Source organism: Camelus bactrianus, chromosome 18, assembly GCF_048773025.1.
Source record: "Camelus bactrianus isolate YW-2024 breed Bactrian camel chromosome 18, ASM4877302v1, whole genome shotgun sequence".
NCBI classification, from domain to species: domain Eukaryota; kingdom Metazoa; phylum Chordata; class Mammalia; order Artiodactyla; family Camelidae; genus Camelus; species Camelus bactrianus.
Window position 1 is genome coordinate 7,024,037 of NC_133556.1, and position 12,362 is coordinate 7,036,398.

At 41.8% G+C, this 12,362-nt stretch overlaps 1 protein-coding gene across 1 annotated transcript in view; it reads left to right on the forward strand.

Moving 5' to 3' along the window:
• Positions 1-3,846: 3,846 nt before the first annotated feature.
• The window catches only part of CUX1 (cut like homeobox 1), a 353,997-nt gene continuing 345,481 nt past the window's right edge, over positions 3,847-12,362 (forward strand). Inside the window, exon 1 of the mRNA XM_074345859.1 lies at positions 3,847-4,055. Within this exon, the coding sequence (XP_074201960.1) occupies positions 3,999-4,055 (57 nt within the window). The 5' untranslated portion in view covers positions 3,847-3,998. The remainder of the gene's footprint in view (positions 4,056-12,362) is intronic.

Below are 12,362 nucleotides of genomic sequence, written 5' to 3' on the forward strand. Positions count from 1 at the left end.
CTTTCAATCTTTTATTTTGTCTTGGTGTTGAGCAGCTAAGTCTGGTGTTTAGCAGTATTTTGTATTGATTTCCAAAAATGACAAAGAAAATTTCCAAAGCTGTCAAACAAACACGAGACATTTGTGAAGTGAAGTTACGTTTCACTGCAATTTACGTTTTCCTCCTCATCTATTATGGATATTTCATTAGCGATTAGTCAGAAACTTTTGAAGCCAGCCTTGGGTTTGTCATTTAGATTTTTCATATCAATTTCATTTAAAACACAAGAAATATTGCTCCTATAAATAAAGCAAAAGGCTGAGCGTGTAGGCAGATAATGCAATGCAGAAAGGAAAACATAATTTTCAAGTTTATGCAATTATGAAAAATAGAATAACAAAGCAGGCAATGTTTCAAATTAAGTTCCTAAGTGTACATTTCATTTAAGCTTAATAAAATATCACTGATAGTGCAGTAATACCATTTAATTATTAAAAATCCTATCCGACCAGATGAATACTATGTAAAAGATGCTTGTCTAAGTTCTAAATTTCCACTCCTCTCAGCAGTCCCTCATTATGAAGACGATCCCTCATTTTACAAAGAGTTTTCTTCTGTCCCTCAAAGACCTGCTGATAACTCATTTTTAACACTGTAAATTATTTACATCAGAAGCCTGGAAACACAAAGCGAAATAAGAGAAGCTGTCATGGATGCATCATTTTATGTTTTATTTTTCACCTACTATATTTTCTTGGGCTCAGGTGAATTTTAAAGAAACATCATTCACAAAGATCTACAACTATGTCTTAAAGAAGGGAACGAACCTGTGCTGGGAGATGTGCTAAGTACCTTCTCAGACAGCAGGCATGTGATATCTCAATTACTCTTTGCAACAAGTCCACGAGGCAATTATTATTGCCCGCATTTTGTAGATGAGAAAAGAGAGGTTTGAAGAGGTCACATAGCCAGTTAGCAGTAGAGTCTGATCTGACCCCACGTGTTCTGCCTCACCATTTTGTGCTTTCTCCACTAAATCATGCAACTAAGGCCACGTGTAATAATTACCAACTAATAATTCTCAATATTGCTGTTCACATCAAATTCCATTGCCTTATGATTTGGCTTTTGTTGGATCAGTAGCAACCTGAACGCATGATAACACCAACGGGGCCAACCCTTTCCAGGACACTCTGGATAAATGTCTCTAAATTGATGGTTTTATTAACCAGTGACGCGCCATGGAAATTCAATCTCACAGGGTAAGAGTTTGGGAACTTGGCAACCAGACGGGATATGCTGGAGGAAGTTTCTGGCTGTGTTTAAATATGTTCTTGAAGTTTCTGCTGTCCCTTGGTAGTTGCTCTTTACTTGATTGTCATTGTCGTCTTGGCCCCAGGACACTAAACCGGCAGGCCTCAGTCGCGCAGTGGGATCTGTGTTGGGTGGGAAGGCTGTCTTCATTCCAGGGGACCCATTGCTTCTTTCATTGAGTTTGGCCTCTGGACTCAGAGGAAGTTCCAGGGATTCATTTAACCAGGGTACCATGTCTAGCAAGTCAGGGTGATGAGGCCATTGGCTCAAGATTAGACGCCTAGAGCCTGAGAAAGCCAAGTCCATTACTGTGGTTACAGCAGAGCCCAGAATTTGAAAGTTTGTATGTGTGTATACGAGGGTGGGGTGGGGTGGGAAATCACAGATGGTCCCTCCTGCTCTGTGAACTTGTGCACAAGGAGATAAGGGCCATTCACTCCCAACACTGTTTACTCCAGAACTTCTGAAACATTGAAGGAACCTTGATTTAGAGACCCCTGGTCAGGCCTGAGAAGGTCTCCTGTCTGGTTCACTACCTCCAGGGATAAAGCTGACTCACTGAGGATCATTAGCATATGACCTGAGACAAGATAACAGTTGTTAATTTCAGGTCTTCCAAGAAGGGATGCTGTCACTTCCTGGCTGCTGGTCATTATTCGTGAGTGTGTTAGGAGGGGCAGGGGCATGTAAGAGCATCAGCTTTACTTTTTAAAAATACGCTTTGTTTTTTAAGAACAGTTTTAGATGTGCAGAAATATTGAGCAGATAGTACAGAGAATTCCCATGTACCTCCCTCCCCGCACAGAGCCCCCCTCATCGTTAACATCTTGCATTAGCATGGTACATTTGTTACAATTAATGTTCTATATTGATGTGCTCTTATGAACTAAAGTCTACCATTTACATTAGGGTTCACTCTTTGTGTTATATATTCTATGAGTTTTGAGAAACACATTGTAGCGTTGCACAGAATACTTCCCCCATCCTAAAACTGCAGTGCTGTGAATCCATTTCTCCAGTGTTTTGATCATCCTGAAGTTAAGCAGAAACTGTACTCCTGGAACAAGAAAGCACAGACAAGTATTATACTCCCAATGGGCTGTGAGTATTCTATGACACGGAGCTGGGCTGGGGAACAAAAACTGTGACAGCTAGGCAAAGAGAGACAGAAAAGCATAAAACAGAGTTATTGAGGGAGGAGAGTGGGGCCAAAAATCCCTTCTGGAGTGAGGAATAAGGAGGAGGAAGAATAAAATCTTCACTGAGTGCCGTCCGTGCCCATGTCTGATGCCTTCCGTGTATTAACTCTTTAATCCTACGAGGTGTGCAGTGTTTTCTTTCAAGGATATGGAGGTGTAGGCACAGAGTTTAAGCAATGTAAGTCCAAGGATACAGGGAAAGAATATGTTGGAGCTAGGATCCGAATCTGGGCAGCCTGGCCTGGGATCAGGGAATGTGTTCTTAACCTCCTCTTCAGGCAGAAGTTTGCTACATCATTCATCTCCTGTTCACCACAGCCCTATGGGATGGGTTCATCATGGTTCGTATATTACAGGTGAGGACAGAGAGGCTCAGAGAAGTTAAGTAAGCAGCTCAAAGTCGTCCAGCTACTCAGCTACAGAGCCTAGGGTTTGCACACAAGTCTGTCCCATCTGATGTCCACGCCTGTGACCTTCTCCACCCCATGGCCCGGTCTCCTCTCAGAGGGAGGATGGGTGAGGATTTAGCTCTTTTCTCCTCTGAATAGTGTTCGCCGCAATTGTTTCCAGGCAGCTCGAGGGAGGCAGTTTTTAAGAGAAGCAGCGACAGGAAATTTGGTCTATTGTTTGAAACAAGAGGTGCAAACAAGTCTCCTCTTTGAAGTGCTGAATAACAAATTCCGCTGGGAATGGAAAGGCGAGAAACTACAAGATTCTCGAGCTGGTGTCAGATGCGCACGGCAGAGGGCAGGAGGGGAAGAGGCGGCCCCTGGAGAAACTGGGGCAGGATTTGTTTGAAGAGAACGTCTTAAATAGATCAGGCTACAGAGGACAGGAGAGGGGCCAGGGATCGCTCCTTTTTTTTTGCCCCCCTAAGGGAGTCCGTTTGTGAAGGAAAACATAGCGTCCAAAGGTGGGGGTGGGAGGCAACCGGCTCAACAGTAAAACACAGAGCAGTTCCAAAAAGAAAAGAAGACCAAACTCCACCACCTGGTCCGACTCGGTTGGTAATAAAATGCGATGGGGAAACAGAGCTTGTGTAAACGAATCCCACCTCCCACTCACAAGTCAACATTAAATTTTGGAACGGGAGAGGGTAAGATACTGAACTTGGAGTTCCTTGCAATCGCCTTACTAAACTGCACGCCTTAGACTCTGATAGTGTATCCATGACCCCACCCTCCCAGCCAGACTCGTAGCCAGAATGGGATTGTTAATCTGATACTTCCCCAGACAGTCCATTAGACGAGACTCCCCTAAAGTGAAGAAGTCAGAACCCTGGGCAATTAGCAAAGAGATTGCCAATGATGACTAGGGAAACACACCTTTCTCCAACTGCTTAGATTGCCAAACCTCGCGTCTTCCTGTACTTAAGGGGGACTTTTGACTCTCTCCATTGTCTCTCATTTGCAATCGATGTCTCATTCAAGACCAAGGTCGGGTTATCAATCTTTATTATAGATGCCCTGGACCGGGGTGTCTGGAGCCTCCACCGCCGCAGAGAAATGTCTGGAGATGAAAGCTCCCCTGGGAAGGACTACTGGCAAACGGGCTACTGCAAGGTAAGATGGACGGATCCCTCCTGGGCAGGCAGTACCCAAGACTTCCTGAAGGGGTGAAAGAGAGGCGACCTGCCAACGTCCCAGGTAGGTTCTGACCAGGTTGGGGCCAGGCATGATGAGCAGCTGCAGGTAAGTCTACGGTGGTGCAGAAAGCCCAGATTCGATTTACCTGTGAGCAAGTCACATCAGAGAAGTCTCTACCGCTCGGAGCCTCAGTCTTCTTTTAAGTAAAAGGGGGATAACGCTTCCTGCCTTACAAACCGGCTTCCAGGCTCAGCGATACAGCTGTGTAAAATGCAGGACAGAGGACAGATGCTGAATGGATGATAACTGTTGTTATTAGGTGGTTTTGCAGACAAAGACGACTCTTCCAGCCTTATGACTTTCAATCTGGCCTTTCCACACCCAGGACGTCAGCAGATAATAGGATGTTCTGAATGGCTCTGCTGGCAATCCCCTTCCAAGAGTTTCCATAAATACATTTTATTTGGGGCAGGTCAGACCTCAGAAGTCCCCAAGGGGGAAAGACATCTAAGGGAGGTGCGTGGCTAAGGCAGAACAGGGCTGGGTGCCTTGGACCTGAGTCTCAGGAGTAGTATCCACCAGCCACAGCAATACAGCTGCGTGCGGTTTGGGTTTTTCAGGGATTTTACCTCCATCAGATGTTATTTTCTTATGCCCACCAAATAACCTATCAGATGGAACCAATGACACGTTTCTAAAGTTTTCTCAGCCAGATTTTAAACTCTCACCAGGACAGAAGCTACTGCATTTCATTTGGCTTTATGAAAAGCCCCACCTTGCCTTCCCACCTGCCCTCAGTGCACATGCCCATGTACTCACACACACACAAACACACACACACACGCCAGCCTGACACAGGCTTCAGGAGCAATTACAAATCTGAGTTGACTTTATTTCACAGCACACATGGAAAAGCAGAAAACTTTGCTTCTGTGTTTGTGGTTGTGATCTCAGTTCTAATTTCCAAAATGAAAGATCCCAGGTAAACAGGTTTGGAAATGGAATATGAGGCTAGCCCTGGCCAAGGTCAGACCTCCTAAAGATTTTATTCTGGTAATAAGTGCTTATGCATGGATGGAACTAGAGATTATCATATTAAGTGAAGTAAGTCAGACAGAGAAAGACAAATATTATATGATATCACTTGTATCTGGAGTCTAAAAAAAGATTCAACTTTTATTAACAAACCAGAAATAGATTCATGGACATGGAAAACAAATTATGGTTACCAAAGGGGAAAGGCAGGGGAGGGATAAATTAGGAGTTTGGGATTAACAGATACACACTAGTATATATAAAATAGATAAACAAGGACCTACTGTATAGCACAGGGAATTATAGTCAATTTCTTATAATAAGCTATAATGGAAAACAATCTGAAAACAAAGTATGTATATGTATAACTGAATCGCTTTGCTGTACACCTGTAACTAACATTGTAAATCAACTGCACTTCAATAAAAAGTGAAATTTTTTAAAAAGTGCTTACATTGCCAAAACAAAGAAGGTTGAAGGATTACCGTGCTCCGTGGCATGAAGAATGTACGTCGTGGGGTGGGGGAAGGCATTTAATAACCAGTAACGATGACATAGGATGAGAAGGCTGTGAGGGGAGGTCCCCCCTCCTCTGGGGTGTCTTCTTGCAATGCTCAGCCATCCGATGGAGAAGGAGCAGAGAGCTCCCCCAGGCTCTAAACCCAGCACTTAGTAGGCCCTCAAGAAGTATTTTTGCTTCAGAAAGGCATTTGGGAGGGGACAGCCGAGATCATGTCATTCAAAAGTGATCAGAAAATTGAACAGGTGCTTGGCAGCCTAGTGCAGAAAGCCAGTCAAATTTTTGGAGCTCTGAACCTCAGTCTGCTTGTCTGTAAAATGATATTAAAATAGAGCAGGAATGCAGAGAAGCAAAGTTAGGGTATCTGGATATAATGTAGTTGAATGAGATTAAATAACGACTGACTTAGTGGGTGCTTAGTGTACGCGGGTAGAGCTCGAAGCATTTTGTGTGGATTTGCTCGTTTACATCTCCCGCACACAATGAGGTGTGCACTTCTGCTGGGGAAACTGAGACTCAGCGTGGTTAGAGAACATGCTCAAGGTCAAAGCATTTTTCGCCAGAATTTCAACCTACATCTGACCCTGTGGTTAGGTGCTCCAACGCAAACTGCTTCTCCTTAGCTCTACTGTTAAAATGCTGGCTGGACTCATGGAGCCAGGGTCTTTTTTGACATGGTGAGTTGGAAATGGGCGCTCACGTGGGAATGGGTCATTCGCAGGAACTGCCCATCGCTTGGCAGCACCGTGGTACACAATCCAAAATGGTGGACTCTCCAGAGATGCCACCAGCATCTTCCCATTTGGCCAGCCTTTAAGGTGCCAGCCTGCTCTCCACCTCCTGGCCTCCCAGCTGAATAGTTCACTTACTGTTTCCCTTTTTAGGCATAAGTGTAGCCTGTGCTGCATTGTGCCTGCTTTTCCTGACCCCAAATACCCTCCAACTTTCTTTCCACCTCTTACATCCTGCCGTGTCCAACACCCCATCATTTCTGAAATCTTTTGCTCATCTAAACTGAGAACGAATATATTCACTGCTCAGATCAATGCTAATGCTATGGCATGTACCAGCCTTTCCTCTGCTCCTTTCATGGATATTGTTTGTCTTCTGCTTAAGGTGAATCATTGTTTGTTTGTTTTTTTCACATGTTATTGCTCTATTCCCAACGAAACTGTAAGCTTCTAAGGGCAGGGATCTTGTCCACTGTTTCTATGTTTCTTTATAGTGTCTGAGAAGGTGCTTGGCTCAACAGATAGTGATTGTGATTGGACAGTGGACATCCCAGCACTATTGGTGACATCCTTATCTGCCTCCCTGCAAAATACCTTTTAAATGAACACAGAATCTCGATCAGCCAGTCTGGCATCTGGCCTCGGATGTGTCATGCCTTCCTCCACTCGACCATAATGACTTCAATTTCTCTCAAACACCTTTGTATTTTATATTCACTTCAATTAGCATTAATAGAACAATATGTTGCTCCTTTATAGAATCTTTCCTTGGAGAATGCAAAAGCACTTTACAAGAAAGTATTAATTATTCCCATTTTACAGGTAGGAAACCTGAGGCAAAGTCAGTGACTCAGTGGCAAAATTAGGACATGATTTTTCCCTCTCTGTCTTCAATTGTCTATGATAATCCCTAGATCATGCTACCCCTTCTAGGTTAGGGTTAAACTACTCTTGAAACAAATGACATTCCGGGCTTTTTCAGCATCCTGACTTTCAATAATATTTGCTCTTTTCCTGCATTATAAAGGTAGCATATGCTCACGTAGAAATCATATAAAATATAGAAATATGAAGAAAGATAAAACTTACCCATAAATTCATCGTCCAGAGACACCCACTGTTAACTTTGTTGTGTTTTCTTTTGGCTTTCTTTATATGTATGTGGAATATGTTAGTCTTTGTAGTTGAGCTCACTGTGTATCCTGTTTTCCTCTTTTTTGGGGGGTGTGTGTGATTAGATTTGTTTATTTATTTAATTAATTTTTTAATGGAGGTACTGGGGATTAAACCCAGGACCTCACGCATGTTAAGCACACACTCTACCACTGAGCTATACCCTCCCCCTCTGTTTTCCTCTTAAATAATAAACATTTTCCCATGTCTCTATATATTTTACTAAACATAGTTTTTAATGGCTACACAATACTTCGTCATTTGTTTAACAATTTCTGTATTGTTGGGCATGGATGCTGTTGCATTTGGTTGGGTTTTTTGGGGTTTGTTTTGTTACCAGAAATACCTCTGGGATGACAATATTTGCATTTTATTCTTTAACATTTATGTTCTCCAGATTGTGTGTGTGTGAATATTTTAATAAGAAAAAATTGTCACTAGATTAGAGGCCCACTTTCCCGGTTCTTCCTTCTGTCTCACACACACACACACACAATTCCGACATCCTGTAAGATTCTGCTAGCTCCTTAAATCTCTAAAGATATCATAATATGGATTCTCAAAGCTGACACTAAATCAAATACGTAATGAGAATGAAGCTTGAAAGGAATGAAAAAAGTTTTTTACTCACTGCTGGATATATCAGCTTCTCTATTTGCCACTGGAACAAGCTTTCAAAATCTTACCAACCACACTTACACAGAAAAAAAAATAACATACAGTCTGACAGTGCTTATGACCAAAGAAAATCTAATTACATTTCATGAAAACAAATCTTCATTCAACTCCAACTGTACAACTGCAGGGATGTGTCATAAAAGATCTTGTGGAGAAAGAAAACAATATTTTGCTTCATGTCATGAATACACGTTTTAAAAAACTGTGTCTCAGCCCTGAGTGTCCTGGCATCAGGGACTTAATTGTGTGTTTAAAATATTGACTGTGCTGTACATCAGAAGTTGACACATTGTAACTGATGATACTTCAATTTAAAAAATGAAATAAAATAAAAGATTGGCTGGCTAAGTGATATTGTAAGAGTAACATTAATAATGAAAGGTCAGTATAAATAGAATGCATATGGTTCACATCTCCCAGGGGGAAAGAAAAGGAATTAATATAAGGCTTTAGCACAGAACTTGAACTTTGCATTAAGCAAGAAAATAACAGTATTTATATAGTCTTTTACATATTTTAAACCCTTTCATGCTACTGTTAATTTTGTGATTTAGCAATGACGTCAGTGAGTCATATAGGATGGTGTTTATTTCAAGAGCGTGTAGGAAATATGTAATATGAAATGTATGTGGGCCTCTTAAGAGGAGGAAGAGGTACAAAAAGGAAAATGAGATGCGATATTCTAATAAACTCTGAATTGCAAGAAAATTTATATTAGATTGTAAGTTTGGTAAAAAGAGACTGGGGCAAGGGGCTGTATGGCTGGTGAGGTGGGGTTTGGAGGACTTGTCGGGTGATGAGAAGTCCCAGGTCCCTCTTAAGGGCTTGTAAGTCCCAAGGTAGTGAGCTGTTGGGTCCATTAAGCTTGAAGTATTTTCCAAGTGTAAGATGGAGTTCCGTCTGAAAGAGCGAGCTGCAAGCTTTCTTGTTTAAGACACGCAGAGGAGAACAGAATGTAATCGTTAGCGGTCTAGAAAGATACCTTGAGCTAGTGGCATCAGCATATGCTGTCCAGAAGTGGAAGCAGACTTAAATGGGGGCTCAGAAATTAAGTCTTTGAAGATTCCAAAAAGGGACTCGGAGACTGAGAGATGCTGTCACCAGAGAAAGGATGAGGGGGTGGTGAATAGAAGAGTCTACTGTTTAGAGATCATTATAGTTTGTTCTTACAAGTTTGGCAGGTTCTTGGTACAATTATATAACTACACATCCATTTGGCGTATAGAGATGAATTATGTACTATGCATGTAATTACATGTAGCAAAATGTGTACTTTTATTTGGTGGGTATTTACATAGTACAGTGAGTCGTGTACTCAGAAATAATTAACATAAAGTATTATTTAAAAAACAAAACAATTAAAAGTAGTTTGGTTTTCTTGAGCTTCAAAAAAGAAAAAAAAAAAAGGATCTGGAATCTTCTTTTCATTTATTCCAATAGTCCATGCCAAATTGTTACGGAAGGCAGTCACCAAAGACAAGAGGAAGACAGTGAAATTTCCCTTTGTTATTCATAATTTTTTGATTTAAGGAAAAGGCCTTTTCAAATTTAACGCGTCTCAATACTTCTGTCTGGCCTTAGACGTTCCTTAATTTAAACCATTTACAAATTCAGTCAACTCGAATGAATACCTTGATATAATTTTCAACTTCTATCTTCGTAAAATTGAGATTTTAATATGACTTATTAGGAGTATGAGTTTTTTGTTTTTGTTTTTGTTTTTAACCACGCATCAAAAAGTAGCCATATCTTTATGTTTATTTGTGAATAAATTACGATGGAAATGTTTAGCAATATGTATTGTCTCTGGTTATCTGAAATATTCCTTGTTGGAAACTATTCAAAACCAGCTCTAATTTGGATGCAAAAATATTCAGAAAGTGAATTAGGTTTTAGAATGAATCTTTTGTTTTCTTTTTAAGCATATCACATAGGACAGATTTCTGAATTTTTTCATTATTCTTGGGGCTGAGTTAAAAACTCTGTTCTCCAACTTTTCCTAGAGATAAAGTTTCTAGGTGAAACTTAATTTTATGAGTCCATTATAATTACGATCTTAGAACATAGAGACTCTTTTGTGAGGGATAAAGAGGATGACTTTTTAAAATAATGCCCTACATTGTTAAGACATTTTTCAGTTTGGAAGAAATTCTTGATGGTTAATTCCTTCAAGGAATTAGGTTAACTATATCAGAATGATGACTAAATTAGAATCTTTAGGAAACAAGATAACATATTTTCCTTTCTTGGGGCTATCAAAGGAGGACCAATTTAGTAATAATCGACCCATATGGCATTTTAGAGAATTTGCCAATTTTCAACTTAATGGATCTAATCAACTACATGTAGATGTCGGGAGACAGGAGGGTCCACCAGTGCCAGGAGGGTTGGAAAGTGTGAACTTCTGAAAGCGCTTTACGATGTTCTGTAAGTTCCATTCATTAGCATTGTCCCATTCCCAAAATGGCCACTGAACTTTTCATAGACAAAATAAAATGGGTCAGAAAAGACATTTAGGCATTCTGGACTCATATGTATTTGTCTGGCTTGGTGCTAAGCTGTATCTGTTTAAAGTTTCCAGGAACAAACATCATTTTGATCAGCCCCCCCCCCCCATTTGATCACTTGGGACTTGATTTTTGGAAGATGGGGATGGAGAATTAGTCATCGGCTTGGGAACTGTGAGCTTTCTTTCTCTAAAGGGAGAGCCCGAATGTCAAAAAGTGAAAATAAGGTCTCTGGATTGTTTTTTTGTGCTTTATTCCAAGTGATGACATTTTCAAGTCAAGGGGCTTCTTCGTTCCTAGTCATTATCTTGCTAACCTTCCTCTGTCTCACACTTTATAGCCATTATTCTATTGTCTTTGTAAGTGCTAATGGAGATCCAGGTCCTAAAACCTTTCCATTTTCTGAACATTTTATCCAGTACACAGCTTATATAAAGTCACTATATTTGGATGTCAGTGGGTCCTCCTGACCTTCTACTATGGGGAGGCTGAAAGTCAATCTGAAAAAAAGAAAGAAAGAAAGAAAATAGCCTTTTAAAGTAGATATAATTTGTTCTTATTCTATGCCTATACTGAAGAAAAATAAAATGTACTTTTCAAAGTGTTTTACGTCTCTGCTGATTATTTCAGTCAGCTGAGATAATTTTTGATCAGTGTTTTATCTGGTGTTTTTCCTCTAAAAAAATGGTAACATTTTGTGGTGCTGGCAAAGTTATTCTAAACTCCCCCTGCCCTCTCCGTAGAGAGCAATAAGCTTTGTGTTACCCAAAACTTTGGAAGAAGAAATCTAAATTTTATTTAAATAGGGCTTAACCTCTGGGCCAGTCAATGTAGTGTTTTTCTACTAAGTCTAGTTAGCATGTAAATAATATAACTATAACCAGAAATGTAACAAGGGTATTTACTGCTCATCCAAATGTATTTCTGAAATACTGCCGCGGATTCGGAACCCTGAATTCCAACCAGATGTATTTCTGGAGTGTTACACAGGTCATATATATTTCACTTTTTTGGTTCAAACCCAGGGGATCGACACGATAATTAGATTGAGAACATCTGCACCAAATCCAAACCATTTCCCTGATCCTTCCTTGAGCCTTCCCCACGGGAGGGTTTTTTTTTTTTTTTCTCTCTTTTTTTTAAGCCCCTGCACATTTTATTTGTCTAGTCACCTTTAGGGCAATTTCGAGGTCTCGCCTGCCTGCCACCGTACGAATAGGAGGGGAATGCAGACGTACCCTGAAGTGTGGGATGGGGGAGGAATCGTTAGACGTGTCATTTCGTCGGGACGGGAATCGCCAGAGGTGGCAATGCCGTTTCCCGCCAGGGGCCTGGCTCTGGGACAGGGCGTGGCCAGGCGCGGGGCGCGCGGGTGGGCACGTGCGCAGGGACCCGGGGACGCGAGTGTCGGGGCGCCGCTGCCCTCTACCGGGCGGCGCGGTCGGAGCTGCAGCGCGGCCGCCGGCCGACAGCGCGCGCGGACTCGGGCGCCCCACACCGAGGCGGCCCTCGGCGTCCCGAGGTCGGGAGTGCCCTGTCTGGCGCGGCGTCACTACATCTGGGGCCAAACCTCCCGGCGCCCGCGCGCTCCTACCCACCTGCTTCCTGCCCCTGCCGCTGGTCAAAGCTGCCATGGGGA